The 22,644-nt window shown below is 35.9% G+C and overlaps 4 protein-coding genes across 15 annotated transcripts in view; 3 read left to right on the top strand and 1 right to left on the bottom strand.

Moving 5' to 3' along the window:
• Window positions 1–9,981, top strand: part of LOC108970369 (homeotic protein labial-like) — a 36,015-nt gene extending 26,034 nt beyond the window's left edge. Inside the window, exons 2-3 of the mRNA XM_018935705.1 lie at window positions 8,116–8,432; window positions 8,528–9,981. Coding sequence (XP_018791250.1) covers window positions 8,116–8,432; window positions 8,528–8,953 — 743 coding nt within the window. The 3' untranslated portion in view covers window positions 8,954–9,981. The remainder of the gene's footprint in view (window positions 1–8,115; window positions 8,433–8,527) is intronic.
• Window positions 9,982–15,623: 5,642 nt separating this feature from the next.
• LOC108970499 (mannose-6-phosphate isomerase) lies at window positions 15,624–17,146 on the top strand. The gene is made up of 3 exons (XM_018935934.1): window positions 15,624–15,963; window positions 16,025–16,331; window positions 16,398–17,146. Exons 1-3 carry the CDS (start codon window positions 15,703–15,705, stop codon window positions 17,009–17,011), a joined length of 1,182 nt encoding a protein of 393 aa, XP_018791479.1. The 5' UTR covers window positions 15,624–15,702; the 3' UTR covers window positions 17,012–17,146.
• A 381-nt stretch (window positions 17,147–17,527) lies between these two features.
• Window positions 17,528–19,385, bottom strand: LOC108970500 (synaptosomal-associated protein 25). Of its 2 annotated transcripts, none has more exons than XM_018935935.1 (2): window positions 19,187–19,385; window positions 17,528–19,121 (listed from the first exon to the last, which is right to left on the bottom strand). In XM_018935935.1, exon 2 carries the CDS (start codon window positions 19,071–19,073, stop codon window positions 18,444–18,446), a length of 630 nt encoding a protein of 209 aa, XP_018791480.1. In that variant the 5' UTR covers window positions 19,074–19,121; window positions 19,187–19,385; the 3' UTR covers window positions 17,528–18,443. The 2 variants fall into 2 exon arrangements, with proteins under 2 accessions (XP_018791480.1, XP_018791481.1); XM_018935936.1 differs by having other exon boundaries at window positions 17,528–19,110.
• A 400-nt stretch (window positions 19,386–19,785) lies between these two features.
• LOC108970407 (protein lap4) overlaps window positions 19,786–22,644 on the top strand; it is a gene marked incomplete in the record, with an annotated part of 147,788 nt that continues 144,929 nt past the window's right edge. For 9 of the 11 annotated variants that reach the window (XM_018935756.1, XM_018935750.1, XM_018935749.1 and 6 more), the window contains 2 exon segments: window positions 19,786–20,378; window positions 21,300–21,776. In XM_018935756.1, coding sequence (XP_018791301.1) covers window positions 21,615–21,776 — 162 coding nt within the window. 11 annotated transcript variants of the gene reach the window in all.

Here is a 22,644-nt window from a genome sequence, read left to right as displayed (position 1 = left end):
TAGGTGTTGACATGTTTGTACAACAAAACGTCGATGGGATTATCGTAACATTTTATTTGTATTTTGCGTTAGACATGTGAAAAAGGATGTGCACATACATAAGTGCTTGTAGGTGTGCATACAGTTATCACTGTAAGGTGTGTGAGTGTGTGCGCAAGCGCTGACGCCTCAAAGACGTATAAAAAATGGCGATTTTAGAATTCCATATTTTCAATTTTTTAACTCAATATAACGGTTAGGCGCCACATTTTTGTGTACGATACATTAGAAAGTAGAAGGCGTGGCGCATTATTATTGGACCATTTTTAATAATTACCAATTTTATTTTCGCTACAGTTGTTTTCGAAAGTAAGAGCTTGCATTTTTCAAAAATATTTGGAAGTTAAGTAGAAATTAATACTCCGTTTTTAACTTTCTGAGATAATCGACGAACTCATCCAATTACTTCTTCACTTCGCTGAACAAATTTTGTAGACATTTTCATTCCATCTAACAATCCTTTATATATTTTAGCATTTATATTTGAGGATTAGAGAGCAAAAACAAAGTTAAATCAACGAAAATCATGATATATTTTTCAAAATATATTCCATTCAGTTTTTTAAGTATACTTTTGCAAGCGTTGGAACCAATTTCCGAAGAACATTAGCCACACTGATTGACTTATCTCCAAAACATGCGTTCTGAAGGTAGCAACCGGCTCTTTAGGTGACGAAAAACGATGAGCTATTAGCTGGTGTTTACTTTCGGACTCATACAAATTCCTCACCTGTCACGAAACAACGCTATCGCATTTTACTCACATCTCTCAACCAATCGACACGAGCCTTTTTTGAGCGTTTGACAAATTTACGATCCAACGTGAACAATACTGTTTGCAAAATCAAATGTTCTGCCAATATAGAATATATGATATCCTGTCTCACTAACATTATATATAGTTATCTCAATCTCACGACAGTTCACATGACGATCTAACAATATTATTTTTATCAATAATTTCCGGAACAACAACTGATTTTGAACGGTCTTCACGAAATTCATCTTGGACTGAACTACAACCGTCTAGATAAACACTGGTTCTTGATGGAGCTTCACCCTTAAAAATTGAATTAAGTTCATCGAAGTTGTAAAAACTAATCACTCAAAAATATTCCCGATTTTATTCCATTTTTTTACCGATATGAATATTTTAAGTTACTGTAAGCAACACAAATAGCGGTCGTATGTCAAAACATCCTGATTATGCATGCCATCAAAAATGTCAAGTTTTAATATAAAGTTGTGAGTTTGCCAGATTACATCACTAGGGTTGTCAAATCCCTAAGTATAAAAGCAACCCACGTAACGGCGGACATCTTTAAAAATGGAGATATGTTAATGGAATTTTGTTAATACCAAAAAAATCAGTTAAGAAAGAAGAAAAGCTGTCTTCGGCGGCATCGAAGCTATGGTATAATACCCAGCATGAATGCATTTCTTATGACTTTAAAGGGTATAAAAATATAGTTTTCTTGATTTGTAGCGCATTTATTCACGCAAAACCCACATAGCCGAAATCGAGTGGAGTAGAAACAACGGTAGTGTATTTGGCAAAGTCAAACTTGGATTCTGACATCCACTTTACCACATTTTGATCAGGGTCGATTTGAACAGCTAAGCTCGGATTTTAAAATTTGGCTGGGTCTAACCCCAGACTGTGGCCGTAAATTCAACCTTTGTAATATATGACGCGTATAATATGTGTAAAGCATAACGTGAAATAAACTAACCTATAAATATTACGCCTTTAAAATTATCATTTTATGAAAGACCAACGATTGACCAATTAACATCGTACCGACAATCCTCTACCGATATTGAACACTGAATCTCATTCTCATATAATAGTGCGCTCTTAAATTGCCTAAGCTCATTTCACTTTGCAAAGAATTAATCAAGCAACAATATACGTAAGGGCTAACTTCTGCCAGGTGTTAGAGCGTATAATAAAAATAAGTCAATAAATTTGAATTTTTTAAATAAGAGTGAATCCGAAGGGGAGATCAGCAGAGCTTAGTGAAGGTCCAAGGTACAAGGGCCGCAGTACTCGCCCTAGGAGTATTATAGCTTCGATCCGTTTTTTCATATTTCTTGATGTAAATACTAAATATAAATTCATTATTTGCCTTGCCGAATTTTGCTAATAATAGCTAATCTTCGAAACAGCTGAGGAATGGGTCTTGCGATAATCGTTATTTTATAAAAATTTATGGAATTCTAAGGAAAACAATCTAAATACAGATAATCTTGCTGAGATTAAAGTATATTGGCTTAATACAGAGGACACACAAACACATAATCACACATACATATTTCTGGCACTCCTAAGTGTTAGTGTTGTTGGCACTTTATGTGGTTATAAATAATTCAAGCGAACACATATTACTTTCATATTCAATATTTTCAATTTTCAAACAAACCTAAGAAGATATATATAAATACCTATGTACAGCGTTTGTTTGTATGTAAATGTACTGATTATGGGATCATAAATACTAAACGCGTCAAACGTTTTAAACGTTTTAAACGCCAAATCAATGATGGATTTATGATCCCTTCTTGAGGAAACAACAATATTAAGCCTTTAACAACAACAATCACTTGAGTTGTACAAACAAACTGGAACGGTCTCCAAATACACCAATACACAGCCATGAAACATACATACAAATATACATATATGTTTACGTACAAACGCCAAGCTTGCGCTTCCCCCGTCATATTCCCACAAACGCTTGAGTGAAACAGTAGCTGTCATTAAAATTGTGACAATAAACCGGCGCAAATGTAAACACCCGTTAGTTGGTGTAATCACAAGAGAGTTGCGATCTCTCATAAATACCGTTGCATTATATTCGCATTACACCCAAGTGCAGACAAATCCAAATAGCGCCACACCGCTGGCTGATGGCGGTTTGTTCAGGTGCCTGCGCGGAGTGCTGCCGAGCATGGAGTATTGAGCGGCTTACTAATCTGTTTGCGCTTCCAGTTGCAGCACGCTCGTACTTTGCGGGCATGTTTGTGTATGCGTGTGTGTGTGTGTGTGTGTGTAGTTATCAGCTTCGTGGCGCATTGACACAGCTACTCGCATACACGCAATCGCTTCTTGTCAAAAGCGACGCGGCCGGTTGGCGGCAATGGAGTTGGCGTACGGCGCCAGCGATATCTACAGCGTATGCGCTTGTAATGTATACCGGAGTTTTAGAGAATTATCAGGGATCGCTTCCACTTCATCGGCGCGACAGACAAACTGACAGAGAAGCACTAGTGCAACGGCGAAAGGTGTGTTAGTGAACAAGCGCACGTTGGATGCATGCACACACATTTACGTTCACATACATATATATATGCAGGCGTGTATGTGTAGTTGTTGCATGCAAACGCTTTTCCGAACATATGGCTGTGCTACTGACGTTACTACCGTCACCATCACCATCAGCGTCGCCGCCACCACCGCTGCAGCCGCGGCCGCCTTTGAGCTGTCGTGTCGCTTGCATTGGGTGGGAGTGGTGTGAAAAGCAGCAAGGGAAGTGTGACATCTAAGCGCCATGGCACCACAATAAACTGACACTGACAGTCGGAAAACAAATATTGATTAAGCGCTGGCGTACACCCGTTAATACCCCACCCTCTTCACTACCTCATTCAGCTGTCCGGTGCGTTTGTTGTAACCCGATAACATCGAAACTCTTGTTAATTACACTTACAGGCTCAGCGTAATTGTTGTTGATTTAACTATAAATTTTATAATATTTATATAAATTGATAAATGAAGAGTAATGCCTAAGCAAATGCAGACAAATCTGCATAAACATATGTACATATTTACGCACATAAATATGGGGTTACGGAGTTTGGAAAATCTCCCACGAAACTTGAAATTTTGAAAATATTTGTTGAAAGTATTAAACTTTTGAAGGTTTTAAGATTTTACTCTTATTTATGAATGGGTTAATATGTATTCGTATAAGTACTCTAAACTAACTGACGTCTTTTTATGACAAGAATACCATTGTTAGCGCTTCAAAGCCCTTGCTCCAAGGTTTTAAATAAGTTTTTTTTGAAGTCCGTTTGTGCAGTGCGGCGCTAAAGTTGCATTAAATTATTTATAAACCATTGTAATTTTTCGGAATTATTATTAAAAAAAATGTATTTTGCTAAGTTAGTAGAACTCGCAACAAGTTCGCTTACAACAACTGACTGACATTTTAAATTTTTAACCAAATTTCGTGTGCGGAATCTTTTTGAATATTGGAAAAAGATTACGGTTATTCAGTTTTATCAAAAAACAAAGCTTAAGCGTGGTACAAAGCCTTTGACCATGCCTCGTACTGGACGACCTTCGACCTCTACAACTGATGAAAATATTCATAGGCGTAGGATATGTTGCTTGAAAATTGTCAGACAACTATTAAGCTATCTGTAAGCTTTCTTTGAGAATGGACTCTTTAAGGACCCTCCTCAGCGCGGGTCGCATGACACCTTGATTAGTTTACGCTAGGGTGTTTTCGTAGAAACCATCCTTGCAGTCACCTGCTTGAAGCGGAACCGCCTGCTAGGAGCATTAAGAGATTTTACATTGACGGCATAAGACAAGACCACACTACGGACGTAACTGACAGACCGCCATTCACAGTGGAGCCATAAACACCTTCACGGCTCCCACTCATTGAATGACCTCCTTGGAATCAAACTGCCAAGCATTGCAGACATCGAGCTCAAGTTGCCGCGAAAATCGAGAGTGACTCTTGCGCAGCTTCGTTCTGAATACTGTATCAGATTAAACTCCTGCTTATCCAGAATCGACCCCGATATACCTCTTTGACTCAAACCACCTATTTGCGTGCCCAGCTAACCCTATGCATCTGACATCCCTCTCCCGGAGGCGGAGCCAAGTCCACTTTTCAAAATGTTCAACTCTTGCTACTGCAATTCTCTGTTATAAATTAAAGCTCTATATTTTATTTTAGTGCTTAGTTATGGCACTTTATATATTTTCCTTTAAAATATGGCAGTTATGCGGACGGACAGAGACAGTCACTCGGAAGTCAACTCGTTGCGCCATACTGATCATTTATATCCATATCTATATCCAGCCCGCTTAGGTTTAGTTGAAACGTAGAACCGTTAGTTAAAACAAAATTATTGTACTCTGTAGCAACAGGTTGCCAGAGTATAAAACTATTAAAAATGTAGCTCACCTTTCCTCGAAATACACGTTGGTATTGGTCTGTATTATGTATCAAAAAATTATAGCTACTCCCACATGTGTGTATATGTATATAGTATGTATGTATGGCTATGTAATATATATATAAAAAAAATATCAGTTTTCGGTTTGTAGAAGCTTCATGTTTTGTATGTCCATTAATTGACAACGCTAATGTGTTTGCTTATCGATATTTGCATTCTGATTATATTGGCGCCATTTTCATTTTAAATTACCCTTCTAATGCCTTACATAAGCTCGATAAATGGGCATCAAAATCAAAACGGGGAAATATATGCGGAGTAAACTGGAGAGAAGCAACATTATAATATGTGTCGAAAGTGTGATTTACACACAAACTTACACATGTATGAGTGTGCGAGTGAGTGTGTGCAATAATCTCGCTGTTGAATGTTCGCAGAGATCATAAATTGGTCTCATACATGTTCAGGCGTTTGCTGCCTTCTCTTAATTCTAGTGTAAATATGTACACCAAAGTTGACATCAATTAAAATTAAATTATTTCAAGTGCACTGTAAATTTACAGCAATTTACAACACTTGCACATATTTGCTCTAATTTAAAAAAATAAATTTGTATAAACATGCATACATACATACATACATAGATACGTGCTCATTTGTTATAAATTTTTGGTTGAAAATTTCGACATTTAGCGAAGCTGGTGGAGGTTTCAGAACTAGGTTATGTTTCATCGGCAGATGAATTTTGATGGGATTCTTCGGTGCGAAAGTTTGCAAGCCAATAAAGGGAGAGGCCAGTCTAAGGTCGACATTCTTTATTTATTGTGATTGTAAGCAAATAGGGTGTCTACCGGTGTTTGTATATGTATTCATTGTTTAAATCTTAGAGTGACCTAAGCCCTTAAGTAACATATTTTTTAATAAGAGTTCCATCCTGTTGGAACTATATATTGCAAAAGTCCACATCATCCTATTCAGGCCAAAAATAGTCGGTTACCGCTCAAAGAGGTAGCGATTCCTATTCATAGTAACGTGGCGGTCCTGTTCATCACGGAAGAAATACGGCCCAAGGACGTCGCCGCCCCTTAAAACGCACCAAACCGTATTTTTTTTGGCATGCAGTGGTGACTCATGCAGCCTAACCTCTGAAGATGATTTTTCGATGAAAATCCTGATAATTTTCAAGGTGATGCTCAGCTCAATTCACGAAGTTACGACTCTGGATTTAAGGATATAGGCAAAGACCTTTTCACAACGACGTTATAGAGATGCCCAAAGCTTGAGAACGACGTGTGAGAGACTGATGCGGGTCTTCTCCAATTGATGCGTATAGCCCATGAATCCATGCGTGGCTACCGTTTCGGAAATCTCACCGCTATTCGACTTGGAAACTTTCGGCTTGAATTTGACTTAAGTAACCCAGTTCATCAACCACTTCAAAAATTGTTCTATTTTGTGACGATTCATTCGTGATTGGCGTATGGAAATTCGGTCCATGTGGTTGCTATCCGCTAACTCGTCAGGCACCCATACATTGGCATTCTTTTTAAATACAGTTTTAGTCAAACGATTCCAAACGGTTTTACGAAAGTTTAGCTCTCGGACAACTCTTAAAAGACGATTTCTACCATTTATTGATATTTTCGCCAAATGACCTTCCAGAGCACGTCTTTCGACAAATTCGACCTTCCACGTGCTTGATACCGAAATTATTAGTACGAAGCTAACTAGAAATTGCGCATGTTCGACTTCTACTGTATCAAAACCATAAACCCTGTTCACATTTCCAGTTTAGTGGCTTGCATTTTTAGCTTTATCGTAGAACATCTGTAAAATATAATGTATGCACGAGTATTATCTATCACTCTATCGTCTTTTTTGATGCGTGTTTCCGCAGTACCCAGTCCAGCAATCAAAAATCTGTCTAGGCAGTTTTTGTAGTACGAAGTCTTATCTATCCAACGACGTGGACGGGATTAAACCGAACACACTTATACAACGCTAATTACAGATTACTAAAGCTATATATTGAAAAAACAATGGATGTCTTTTAACTAGAGTTTATGTATAGAAAATCTAAAACTAATTTAATAAAAATTTTCAGCAAAAAAATGTTTCAAAAAAAGTTTTCAAACAAAATTTTCAAAAAAAAAAATTAAAAAAAAAAAAATTAAAAAAAAAAATTTTTTTTAAATTTCAAACAAATTTTTCAAACTCCTTAATTCTTTTGACGATATTTAAATATTTAAAACCCTAAGGAATTGCATAACATCTTAACTGTTTTGTTGTTCATTGTTTTCAAAAATAAAATAAAAATCCATAAGCGGAAGAAACACCCACAAAACATTTCGGATTTCACTTATTCATGCCGAAACCAAAAAATTAATACCGCAATGTTTTCAAACATAGTAATAAATCCTATTAAATCATTCTGTGAAAAACCAAAATATTGTTTTCATCATCGTCAGCTTAAAGTCCACGGGGCGCATGTCAAATTATGAACAGAAATGCAAAATCATCTCTGCATACTCACATACCTTCCCAACACTAAAACGCACACAAAGCAACAAAAAAAATAACACAAAAAGATTTTGTTAAACACAGCAAATGCAACAAACACACAAAGTGACGTACTCATATTAGAATGCAGATAAACTGACATTCAGAGAAGGTTTGCTACACGCTCAACCACATACATACATACATGCTACACACATATACATACATGCATTCATTTAGAGGTAAATGAGAGAAGTCAAACTCACTGATTAACTTTGACAGCGATCATCACTGAAAATCACTCAAAAGCCACAAAACCAGCATTGAAACGTCAAACTGATTATTGTTTCCCCTCCTCTGCGTCTTTGTTTGTCTTTGCAGCACCCAAACTACCTGCCACAATACACGATTATCAGCTGAACGGGCATCAGCTAGACATTTGCCGCGGCAGCTTGCCCGCCGGCCAGCCGACGCAGACGGGCCTACTCTTAGCGGGTGGCAATGGCAACACGTCGGGCCTGAGCATTTGTGCGCCGAACATGAGCAGTTGCAGCATGAGTGCCACCAACAATTCGGGACGCACCAATTTCACCAACAAACAGCTGACCGAACTGGAGAAGGAGTTCCACTTCAATCGCTACTTGACGCGCGCGCGACGCATCGAAATCGCCAACACGCTGCAGCTCAACGAGACGCAGGTGAGTCACGATCCTTTCACCATTCTGAAACCAACTTTAGTTTTGATTACTCACACTAGCATGTTTACTAAGAGTTTGCTCCATTTCTTCCACAGGTGAAAATCTGGTTCCAAAACCGCCGCATGAAGCAGAAGAAACGGGTCAAAGAGGGTCTAATACCGGCGGATATATTGACACAACAAAGCGTCTCCACCACGACGGCCGCAACAACGAACAACAATGCTGCCGCGCCGGGAACAGCGAATCCCACTGCCAATATAAATGTGGGCAACAATTGCCCAAATAGCGCCAACAGCAGCAACAACAACAACAGCGCGCAAATGCACAATGGTCCCGCCGTCAGTGGCAGCAGCCACAGCGCAGTTCGCTTGGGCTCGGCGAGCATCGCCAACGGCAGAGAGGCTGTCACACACAACAACAACCTCAACAATAACAATGGCAATCAGAAAAGCAACAACACAATGCGTAACGGAGATTGTAATCTGACAGCGAATAGCGATAATAGCCGTGAATCGAATTAACGCAAACGCATTTGCACCGACAACGCCGACCTGACGCTGACCACCATCACCTAGGTGTTCCCATTGATGACTCCATTCGCTGGACAGGTGGCAGCACACCGATCTTACGGTTATTTCGTTATTTTGTGGCAGCTACTAGTTAGGCAACTCGAGCGCGTGGCAATAGCGTTTAGTTTTATTGCCAAATGACGGACAAACGCACCCACTACAACTACAACTACGATTGCAACGAAAACAACGAGTAGTGTAGAAAATGCGAAGCAACATGTAGCATTTGCTCATTTGGCTGTGATAACTGTTTAAACTATAAAGTCAACCCATCCTAACAAAATATTTAATTAACACATCCTCACACACACACACACACACACACACACACACATACAGACATGTGTACGGATATATACCGAGCGCAACGCATGCCAGTAGCTTATACATAGTTATGAGTGATTGTATTTGCTTTCGAAACACAAACGCCGTGCAATAATCAAAATTTTTACACACCACAAGTACAGTTATACCTAGCACAGTCGCATAGAAAAGTATGTAAATAAATAAAACGAGCTGTCACCGCAATTACCAAACTCATGATCGCTTGAAGTATTGCCTTCGGTTTGAGTCATACATGACTGCAAGTTCTGCTAGCGACGTCGTGAGTGTCGTAATTGGGTGCAGGTACTCGTGGAGTGTCGTAAAATGTGCCATATTCGCTAAATATAAGGTTTGCAAACAAATCAAACTTTTTTCTTTACATTTTAGATGCAAGCGTTTGCTAATAGGTCTGAATATTTATGAAACCGAGAGTTAATTCGAAATAAAATTGCTCTCCTCCACCTTAGGTCGGTTTCTTTCGTTTAAAATTATTCGAGCTATTATGATTTTCTCCAAATGATGGATTATCGAAAGAAATATTTTTTTTTGCTAATGAAGCGTTTTCTTTGAAATATGCAAAATTCCGTTTGATAATAATTTTCGGGGAAAATAATACATTTGAATTATAATATAATCATATACAATTTAAACCAGAAAAGCCGGTCAATTATTGTTAACAATATTTGTATATATATTTTTCTAATAAAAAATTTGTGTACGAGAATATATTGGTCGACCTATCGTTGAAAAAGTCGATGAAATTATGGAAAAGATTGATCAAGACCGTCACATAAGCAGACATGACATCGCTAAGGAACTTAACATTCGCCATCAAAAGGTTTTGAATCATTTAAAAAAGGCTGGCTACAAAATGAAGCTCGCTGTGTGGGTACCACATGAATTGTCTATGAAAACTTTAATGAACCGAATTAACATCTGCGATTCTTTGCTGAAACGAAATGAAATCGAGCCATTTCTGAAGCGAATGATAAAAGGAGACGAATAATGGAAAAATACGACAATCACTCAAGAAATGGTGGCAAAGCCAGTATTGACGCCTTAAAAGGTTATGCTGAGTGTTTGGTGGGATCGGATAGAAATCATACACTACGAGCTGCTCTATCCCGGTCGAGAGATTGATCCTACATTTTACGGTCAACAACTGATGAGACTGAAGTAAGCAATCGAAAAAAACGGCCAAACTGATCAACAGAAAAGGTTTCGTCGTCCATCAGGACAACGCTAGACCATATGCATCTTTGATGACTCGGCAAAAACTGGGAGAGCTTGACTGCGAAGTTTTGATGTATCTACCATATAGCTCTGACCTTGCACCATCAGACTACCATTTGTTTCGGTCAATGCAGAACTCCCTTAATGGAGTAAAGTTGGTTTCAAGAGAAGCCTGTGAAAATTACTTGGCGTAGGTTTTCGCCGCGAAACCAGAGAAGTGTTATGGTACATATTTGGTTCATAAAAGTTCACTATAAATATAAAAAATAAGTTGAAGTTTGAATAAAAATACGAAAAAACTTTTTCGACTAACCAATACGTTCAACAGTTTCAGAGGAAATATATTATCATTTACCCCTAGGAATTTAATTACAATTTTCGGTTGTTTTTTTGTCACAATGTATATATATAATTTTAAATCGATAACTTTTGAGTTACAGGCTCCTAAAGTGTAGCCGGTCAGTTCAAACAGTTCAATCAGTTTATCTTTAAAACCGGTTTTCTTGAAACAACAGTTTTTGAATATGCTTGAGTGATTGCTTAGAACAAATGCTCCGATCACTATCAATTTTTTCTGCAAGTTCTATATATAGTTCTCCAAAATAAAAAACTTTTAAGTAAAATTCAACTTTTCTTTCTAGTTTTGACTTTTTTTCGACCCTAGGACAAGGTATGAACGAGAATTTTTGTAAGTTTCATGAGAGGTGTTATGTATTTCGATTTCGCCTATTTCACAGTGTGTGAATTGAAATTGGACGCATAGTGCCTGAGATATAGGATTTCACATAAAGGTGGGCGATACAAATTATTCAATCTTTACACCGGCTCTCGTGAAGCCTTCTCATACCATCTTGATTGTGAAGTTTAATGTTTGTGCCGCATTTTCAGTGAGTTATCGCACCGTCAGTAGTTTTCAACATAACCTTTATATGGGGGTAGGCGTGGTTCTTAACTGATATTACCCATTTTCTCAGAGTATGAAGGTATGCTAAAGAGGTTTCTTCCGAGCAAATTTGATCTAGGTTTCAACTAGTGGATTACCTATTTTGCTTAGCGCCGTTGCAGGTCTTATGAAACTCGAAAAATAAAGACTCCATTTCTTATAAAAATGAGTCAACCAAAACTATGCTCACCGGGTATCATTGATTCCAATTGGGTTATTTTTAAAAACATTAATTTGACAACGAAAATCTGCTCGCAAAGTGCAAAATATTCAGACTTTGCAACGCTGTAGATAATAATAGTTTATACCATCTTTATAATAAGTGTTCTGTAAATTATACACAACTGTACATATGTACATTAGTATGTACACACATAGCTAATTGCCATTAAAAACTAAAAAAATAAATCAATAAAAAAGTATGTATGTATGTATATAGATTTCGAAATTTAATATTATTGATACAAAATACAAACTCAGGGTTTTGCAGATGGCGAAATATTGTTATTTTATGCAAAATATTACGAATAAGCGAAACATGTACTTTTCTGCAAAGTTAGTGATTATAATTAGTAATGCATTGAAATAATCAAAATATATTATTGTAACACATATTTATTTACTGTAAACAACAACAAGTGGAAGGTATTTAATTGAAAGGCCACAAACTATTTATTAGCTTCCTCAAATTACTAAACAATTCGTATTCATGTATTCATAAATATAAGTTCAAAGTCACACTCTAATTGTTACATTGTGCTAAATTATTTATAATTTCTCTGTGTTTTGATTGGCATAAGCGATTCGTCTAAAATAATTGTACAAAATCTAATTGAAAATGGCTTAAGTTCCATGTGAAGAAGATGTGTTTATCATACATTACTTATCTATAGCACTAATTTTGTTGTATATTTGATCATAGTTGATAATTTTAACTTAATATAATTAGAACAAACTAGTCCTAACGGTAATATACAAATGTATACTTAATTATAAATTATTGCAAAATAAAACTACATAATTTCAATTGTTGATAAATCATATTTTAATCAAAAGTGGGATAGGGATTTTTAGCCTGTAAGGAAAGGCAGTAATAGCCATCTTATAAGGTAGCAGCTAATGATTTTCTATTGACACGGAATAAAGGAAAATTTAGGATATTTTTTCAATATTCTTTTTGTTTTGACAGATTAAGCGTGAGCCGTGTCATTTAAAGCAATGCACCATTTCGATGAAAACGACGCGAATTTAATGATGACAAAATTTAAATTCTATTGCTTCACGTCCATCGTATTCTCATGATCTAGCGCTCAGACTTCTCGTGTTCCCAGACTTCCAGGGAACGTTCGCAAAAAAATTTAGCGACACTTATGGCAAACACATAGATTGAAGTCTAGTTTTAAGCACAGAATAAGTCGCCACAATAATATCAAAGAAGATTTAAAATAAATTTTCTCAAAGAAGATTGTTTTTCTTTATAACGGTACTAACTTTTCATTCATTCAACTCGCATTTTTGATCAAACAATTTCCAAAAAATATTATAATGTATAACATTATTTATAGACGTTTTTTAGGCGTAGTCGCTTTAAAACTGATGGGTCCATTTCCGTTAAGAAAATGCTTTCAACGAAATACAGTATCCGTTCGATGAAGGCTTATGGCTCATCAAGCCCTTCATATTTCCGGCAACTTTAATTATAGCATTAAAATCATAACCTCCAACAATTAAGGATTCATACGTCCTATTGTATTTTAAAATTAGATGGATAGTTAGAAAATAATTAAGGTTTTGCACTGCCGACTATGGTATCTTGCGCCCCCTCCTATATCACATGTGGTCACAAAGGTCCAGCACTCCGAATATTTCCGGGAACTTGTTGGGCGCAATTGAAGTGATATGATGCCTGTCCACGTAGATGGATCCTAAGGGCGTGAGACTGATTCTACAAATTGTTGGGCAATCTAGAATGAGCTGTTCTGGATTTTAGAGTTCCATGTCGCAAAATCGGTAGTTTGCGCAATAAACTATGTCTATGTTGAACAAGTGCTTTCTGAGTTTGCTCCACTCCGCCTTACTGTCTAGAGTAACTTGAAACTTCTTTGTAAAGTTTACCCTTTTCATAATGGCGTCCCTTGGCAGAAGGGCCTTTCCTCTAAGGCCTTCATTTCTTGAGACGACATTACGTTCCCTTTGTCAAAACCCACTGCTGCCATGGGCGGAATGGTATGTTTCGCTGTCTATTTGATCACTAGATGCAGCAGTGTGAGCACCAGCACCAACTTGCCTTCAAGTGCAGCGGTTCGGAAAATACACATTGCCCAAGAAGCGCAGACGCAAGCAAGGCATTGCAGCTGCGAAGACTGCGTTGCCTTAGATGCCTAACCAGCCGGTCTATAGATGACAATAGGTCTTACCATCATGGTATACAGCCACCTGATGATACCTGGCCAGGCGTCTGCATATCATGAGCGCCTTAGTGGCTTTGAACAGTGTTAATTCCACGCGCCTATTCCACCGTCAGGTTGAGTCTAATTTGAGGCATAGAAATTTGACTTCTTTAGACACGTCCAACTGCCGGCCTAAATGTTTGGTGCCTCAAGACCGAAAGAGATGTTCGTATTGCTCCATCCCTGTACTAGACTTTTGAACTATGTCGCAGAGAGTTTTCTCAAATTTATCTCGTGCCATAATGACAATGTCATCGGTGTATCGCTGGTAACGAGTCCCATTGTTTGTGAGCAACCCAAGGAGCTCATCTACTACTAGGCTTCATAGTAGGGGGGATATAACTCCAAACTGTGGGCAGCCCTTCGTAGTACGAAGCGGTTAAAATAATATTTTTAATTAATCAATTTTCCGCAAAAAATTTGGGTCCATTTATTAATATTATTAATTGCGCCAGAATAAAGAAATCCATAACGACTTGAAGGCGCTTAAAAATTGCGTATTTAGTTTTTAAATGCAAAATTAACAATCGACATTCTAGAGCTACATTGGTTTACGGTATTTTATGGTAAATAAAACATCACTTTAATTTGCATAAATGAGGTAGTAAATTTGATCGCAAGTCGGATGAAATTGTATTTCTGTCTTTGGTTTGCCCAAATATTTTGAAGGCTTTCAATCTTTCGAACTAATTAGAGGATTACCACTGTTATGGTGTTAAGTTTTGTGTTCCACAAGGCCAACAGCTTAGAGATAAGTCCAAAGCGCCAACTTCCAGTGTACAAAAGCCTTGGTCTCTCATTATGCAATGCCAATTTTTTATAAACAGGTGCATTAAATGTCACATGTCAAAGGCAATACATCAAAAGGCCTTTTCTATTTTCAGTTTTTATTCGACTTGATATCTGAAATATCTATGTATATAAGTATGTATATATGAATGTATGTATGTTTATGAGTAATCATGTACACAAAAGAAACCCCATTTTGTACATGAGGAACTTACTTTGATATTATTTATACCAATCCATCAGTTCTTCAGTAGACGGCGCTATTTCAAAGGAAACATCATTTGATTAATTGATCGATATTTTTTTAATGCAAAAGCTTAAAAGAAATATAGAATTATGTCTGTACAAATATATTATTGGGTCAAATTTGGAATAAATTAAATATGTCCTTAAAATTTGGTGAAATTGCAAAACTGTTATGAATATGCCTACATTTTCCACTTCTAACATATTTTTATGATTATTTGCAAATTTGTTGGAAAGAAGTGAAAAAGAGACATAGAAAAGACACGTACGAATTCTTATACATCGAAGTAACGCTGGAGGCCTTGTTTATAACAAATTAGCCATACTCTTATTTTAATAATAACGAGTTTCTTCTTATCTCATTTTATTTGCGCTTTCGTTATTTGCATTGGCATTATGACTATTCTCTTTTCAAACCTGACGATTCTGAAGTTGATCGAGATTATTATCATCGGCATACCGTTATAAATATGTTTATACATATTCGATTCATTGCTCACAGTTAATTCTTTTGATTTACGTATCGATAATTTTACAACATCCCCATATAGTGTTTTCAGCTGTCAATAAAATGCATTACAGCTGTCTGGTAACCCTGTCACTGATAAGAACAGATATCCACCACCGTATAACAGTTTTTATCGCTTATACGTCACCTTCATTTTGACCTGGCAAAACAAGCTAATAAATAGTAAGATTTTAAATTTAAATAAATCATGGAGCTTGTTGGTTTTGTACATAAATACGAGTGGGGTAAAGTAGGCAATGACTCTGCGGTAGCCCAGCTCGCAAAACTCAATGACCCGCAATTTAAAGTGGATGATAAAACTCCTTACGCCGAATTGTGGATGGGCTCCCATCCCAGCGGACCGTCAAAGTACAAATCAAGTGGCACTACACTACAAGATGAACTACCATTTCTATTGAAAGTTTTAAGTATAAATAAGGCTTTGAGTATTCAAGTTCACCCCAACAAAGTAAGTACACGCAATGTGTACACAGCTTGCAAATATTATATTCTGTTTGGTTTGTTTACAGTCAGAAGCACAAAAATTGCATGCGAAAGAACCTAACATATACAAAGACCCCAATCATAAACCTGAAATGGCTATTGCTCTAACGCCCTTTACAGGCTTATGCGGGTTCCGTCCTCTGCCTGAAATTTATGATATATTATTGAATATAGAACCACTTAAGGCTTTGTCGGTGAACGATCCCAATGATCTCAATCTATTGGCTGCTAATGATGAGCTCGGCTTGCGTAATTGTTATCAACAACTAATGAGTGCAGAAAATGACACAATTGGCGCCTGTATCGAGTCAATCTCGAAAAGCTATATAAAAGGTAATGTGCTGAACTTAAAATATCAAAAATGAACTGTTTTTATATATGTTTTATTTACTTTCATAGAATTATGTAAATACGATGTGCTTGAAATCTTTAATACGCTGAAAAAGGATTTCCCCAATGATGTCGGTGTGTTGTCGCTATTCTTTTTGAATGTGATTCGATTGCAACCGGGACAGGCGATGTTTCTTGGCGCAAACCAAATACATGCTTACCTATCGGGTGATTGTGTCGAGTGTATGGCTTGTTCAGATAATGTGATACGCGCTGGATTAACGCCAAAGTATAAAGACATCAAACAGCTACTTAGTTGCCTAGAATATACAGGTGCTCCATCCGAAAGCAAAATATTTAGCCCGGAACGTGTTGACAACCATCAATTAATATTCAAACCACCCGTTGAAGACTTTTCACTCATACAATTATCACTGAAACCTACGGATTTAGAATATGTTTTAAAAGTTGAACAATCGCCAGGTATTTTACTTGTGATAAGTGGTGAACGTAACTTGGAAAGCAAAGGAATGGATAAGTTGAAACTAAAACGTGGTTCAGTTGTATATTTGCCTTTTGAAAGTGGCACAGAATTACGATTTTCATCTGCTGGTGAGGACAAACATGAATTTTTGGTTTACATCAGTACACCTAATGCAGCAGCCACCAACTCTCATATATAGTTAAAATTTCCGATTCTACCGAAGTTATGATTTCCCATTTATTGCAGTTACTTTTATAAATGCAATAAATGTATATTTTTAGTTTTAAATAATAAAAAGGCAACTATTAGTATAACCTTGTATTGCAAAAATATATATATAGTGTTCTTCTTCTATATTTATATCGTCTCAATAATTTTTATACCCTGAATTGGGTATACGAAGTTCGTATGACCCAGAAGGAAACGTCGGACAGAATATAAACCAAATATATAAATGATCAGCTTGCTGAAGTGAATCAATTTCCGAAATTTCTCTCCAAGAAGCTGTTTTTAAAATAAATAAAAAATCTTTTTATAGCCTTTTCTGCTATAAGAAATGCTCCTTTTAAGTTTGCAACTTCTTTTGCTTTTGATTTCCGATAAAAAAAAATGTACGATACTTATCGATTTAAAGAGTTGCAGAAAATACCACAGAAAAATAACAATAATTTTCGTATTTGTTAACATTTATCAAATATTGAAATTAAATAATACATTACGGTTATAATGATAATCTACACGATATTTATTTATACATAAATTAACAAGAACAGCATTCCTTAAGATTTTTTATACAATTTAAATACATTTAATAAATATATGAAGAAGACAGTGTACTACTTAAGATAGAATCAACTAAGACTCTGATGTATAACTAGATATACTATTTACCAATATAACGGGGTACATAAGGAAGTGAAATTTAGAGCAATTGTAGAATTTTTTTAACCATAACACCTACACATGTACGAATGTGCTAATCGTTAGCATCAGTTGTGGCTGTGGGATTGTATATGTGCGTTTGTATAATAGTGTACATTCAGTGGTTTAAAAATCTATTTTTCTACTCATAGTGTATAATCTCAAACATTTTTTTTTACTTCAAATACGTAATGCAATAGGATATAATGCCTTTTAATCTGCTAAAAATGCGCTAATCGATCGCTCTCAAAATTTTAAATACAATAAAGTAGAATTACGATAAATATGTATATTTATATATGTATATATACATATGTGCGCTAGTGTACGGTATATACGCAAATAGTAAAGATGCCTCGAAGCACATCAATATTCGCTATAAATATGCGATACGTTTTGTATAAGTGTATAATGTAAGTAGTTACTTAAGTGGTGGGTAGTTAGTTCAGCATTTGTATTTTAGTCATTCGCAATTTCCGCTTTTTAGTGTATATATTGTATATGTATAAAGTTGTATATAGTTAATTTTCACGTGTAAATTGTAAAAATGCGCCGTAGTTGGTACGTCTTCTCGGTATTGTGCAGTTTAATGTGTGTATCAGGATTATGTTGAATATATCAATTCGAATTGGGTTTTGCCTTCTTGTGATATTATTTGTGCATATTCATTTATCTTATTTAACTTTACAGTGTATCATTACTTAACATGCTTAGCTTTTGAGCAAATTGTTGGCACGCTTGTTAACACCATCCATACGAACGTTATTTGCGTCTCCCTTGGCGTTAATACGATCAATTTGTTTGTTTTGATTTTCCAATTCGGATCCCATATCTAATGCCATATTTCGCAGATTTCCCAACATTGAGTTCACTTGTCCAATATTCTCATCCATTTCATCTTCCCGGGCGTCATTTGTAATGCGGGGAATGTATCCACTTTGAGCTGGCACACCACCCATTCTTTCCCGTTCATCTACAACTCTGGTAGGTTGACTGTTCACGATTTTACCATCTTCATTCGCTTTCCAAGCATTATCGCCGTCATCTTTTATTGCTACCTTCTTCCAAGGCACAACACACAAGCCACAGCATTTTTCCATACCGCTTAGATTTTTCTCGGCTTCTCTCATGTCGGCGTTAATGCGATCCATGCCTTCCTCAATTCGATCCAGTTGTTCGCCTTGGTCGTCTAAAGCTACCAGCGTTCGGATGCCAGCCTCTTTACTTTCTTCCATAAGATTTAGCATCCGACGAGTACTTTCGAGGGACTCATCTGCTACCTGACCAGATTTAAGTTGCAATTCCTGCAATTCTGTACGAGGTACTTCGGGTGCAGCCATCTTGATATTTATGTGATGATATCAGCTACCTTTTTACCTAATTATTCACTTCACAGCAATTAATCATAGATGTCTTACAAATTTCGCAAATACTTGCTAATTGTTGTGCTCACCTTTTCTTAGTTGGCAATAAAGTAAAACTTATGGTGACTCATAGACGTCCTGCTAGTTTAATTTTAGCTTAATTTACTCAAAGTATTAAAAATTTATAAACAATCACTTCCTTAACCTCTACCCTTGAAATATATGCCAAATCAATTGGTAAAACTCGCAAACTTTCGTCACGAAAAAACCACCTACTCCATAACTCTTCTTTCAACAATTTCTTTGTATATCTACACATGGTTGCAAAGTTGGTAGCATTTGTTTGTAATTTTGTTTTTAGCAGCATTTTCGTAGTTTTGAGGAATTTTGAGAAATACCCCTTTGAATAAATGGAGAATTATTTTTATCAGCACAACACAGGGTGCACTTCAGAAACAAAAATATATCCGCAGGAGTTTAATGTTGCAAGATATGGTCTAATATTCTTGACTACTTAACTAACGTTGAATTAATTTGTTTAACATAAACAATTTCATATAATTTCGTCTTTGCATATATATTTTCTGACAATAGTTTAATTTTGAAAATTTTTCGTGCACGGTAGCAATTACAACCCTGTGTTCGTTTTGACGAAAGCAGTGGTTGAAAACGGAATTGGAAACTTAGTAAATTTTAGTTGAGTTCTGTTTCGCATGTAGTTCAATGGTTCAAATGTTGTTCGCATTCGCATTCGCATGTTATTCGTTGTACGTTATTCGGGTGGGTCGTTTTTGTTGTAATTTTTTAGTGACACATTAAAAATTGGAAATTCTAGCGGCGCGCTTCTAATTTATGTTCATACGGCATTTCTGCAAGTTTTATCTACTCCCTTCCTGTTGGAAAATATTGCGGCAGTGTAAAGTTATTATATTTTCCAATTATTTATGAAAATGTTTGAATAAGTGCATACCTACGCTACTGGAAATCGGATTAGGTGGTGGCCGTGGTGACGTGACGGCAGTAAAAGTAGTAGCAACAGCGAAAACCGAAACAGTAGAAAAGATAATATAAAAATAACGTAGAATAAGAAAAATTCGTAACGAAAGCAGGAAAGGAGAAAAGCAAAGCTGGTCAAGTGCAAACGAATTGTTGCTGGTCCGCTGCCTTGGAGTAGCGCTTGGCGAGTTTGCGTCTTCTGCTTCCGCCGACTCGTGGTAACGTGGAAAGAAACGGACAACGGACGTGTTGGAATCGAATACTTGTTTTACGCGACGCGATACGGTGAGTACGCGTAAAGTTTACCTATATACATGCATACATATAGCTACTTCAACCTTGTGCAAAGCTGTATGCTAAAAGCAAAAGTGCATTAAGTGACTACAATAAGATAAGATGTGATAAAAATCTAAAAAAATTATAATGATATGTGGATGAATTAATGCGTCATGTTCAGAACAATTTGGGTGTGTCGCTATTCAAATGGATAATAAATACAAATCGGTCATCGTATTGTTAACTTGCTACGCCTTTAATATTGTTTGTTTGCTACGTTAGTTAATAAATGAAAACATTTCAATACGACTTAATAACAACTAATGTGGAAATGTTTTAGTACTTAAAAGAATGTTTTACATTGGTACAGATACGGCTAGTTCCGTAGCACTTCAATATGTACATATAGTAAAGATACAAAATGGCTAAATTAAATGAAGTTGCCTTTTGTTTACTCCAGTACAATAGTTTTCATTTCATATGATTTGATTTTGACACCTGCTTCTGTCATGCGTGTATATGACAGCAACTCATTTCGCCAGTATAATACTGATGTGCAGTAAAATCCATGTATAAATAAATTATAATAAACCAGTGTAGTTATGTTTAGTTATACTTTTGGTTTTATAACTTAATAAATCTGCAGTAATAGTTCTTTTGGAGTACAGGATGTTAATTCTGTACATTTCGGTTAAGTAACCAAAGGAACTGTGTAATTAATATCTTCAAGACATTCAAATATGCATAAATAAAAGTTAAATGTATTAAGATTTTTCGAGAATACGTTTTTTTAAATATTGTGGCTCTAACAACAAAAACATAAATACGAATTTCTATTCTCAAGTGCTTTATGATTTCGTTTTAACTCTATTTTGTTGCCCATTTTAATTCATATATTGTATTAATTTTTTAACATTGCTTCTTTTTCAGAAACAAAATATATATAGTGATTTAGTAAAAACTGGGGTTTTAAAAGTTAAAAAAGAAATACTAAACAAACGTTTTAAAAACAAGATTTTTCATTGATTAAAGTTGTATACTGTCGTTTAGTTCTTTTCTTCTATGCAAATATTTCGAATAACATACGAACGTAATCAAAGGTGTGAAAATTTGAGTTTTAAAAAAGTAAAATAATTGCGGGATTAGTTCAGAAAGTGCGCGAACCGGGCTTGTGAATTATCGCAACGTATGTTAATTATTCATCTTTTAATCGAATTGTCGCAACATATGCCGTAAATCGACGTCATGTTTAAGTGCATTCCAATATTCAAAGGCTGTAATCGCCAAGTTGAATTCGTTGACAAACGTCATTGTTCGCTGCCCAGTGTGCCGGAGGAAATTCTACGTTATTCACGTACATTGGAGGAGTTGTTCTTAGATGCCAATCATATCCGAGATTTGCCAAAGGTAAGATAATAACACTTATTTGTGAAAATATTGTATGTAATCGCATTTATAAGAAAATCTTATACTATTACATAACAGTATCACTGTATTGCTTTTGTATATTTTTTTAAATATAGCATATCTGAGAAGAGATTTAAATTTGCTGTAGTGTACGTTCATCCAAGTTGTTCTACCATTAATTAAAATCGCATAAATTCTTAAAAAAATCTTTTTTATCTGTCCTACAAGTCGAATACGCAGCCGGAAGTTGCCAATTAAATTTAGCGTATGAATTAAAAAATGAAAAGAAGTGACATTTCAGAGTCTTATTTTGCTTCTATTTAGGTTTTAAACATAATTTTCGTTTACACAGAATTTGTATGTTAAGAAAAGATTGAATGAAGAGAACGACGACAAAGGCAAAAAGCACGTTTACTTCAGTTAGCAATATAGTTTTTTAGTAAAGTTTTTGTGGTACATTAAAAAAAAAATAATAATAATATTTTTTAGCAACTCCTTTCTGGTGCTCTTTATTGAACAACACGTTCTTCAATATATACATATTTTGAATATTTTCTGCATGTAGTTGTACATCTCATCCATTCTACTTTCTTGAACGCCATTATTACCCATAAATGTTTGACTTGCATTGATGCAGTAAAAAAAATTGTGTTAATAGTGTCATACTTCGACGTTTTCCGCTGTGGTGACATTTAAATACCAATTTTCCACAGGTTGACACTCGCTACTGCTGGCGATTGTTGCTTTTTCAATGTTTACTTTTTTGCTTCTATGCAAAAACTTGATTTCCCATACCATTGACACAGTTTTGCTAAACATTTTCTTACACTTTTACATATTAAACTAGCGTTGGCGTTCATCTAAATTA

Source organism: Bactrocera latifrons, unplaced genomic scaffold (assembly GCF_001853355.1).
Source record: "Bactrocera latifrons isolate USDA-ARS-PBARC rearing strain unplaced genomic scaffold, ASM185335v1 scaffold_3, whole genome shotgun sequence".
In the NCBI taxonomy this organism is placed as follows: Eukaryota; Metazoa; Arthropoda; class Insecta; order Diptera; family Tephritidae; genus Bactrocera; species Bactrocera latifrons.
The sequence above is the reverse complement of the archived record's forward strand: the minus strand, read 5'-3'. Positions and strand labels throughout refer to the sequence as shown.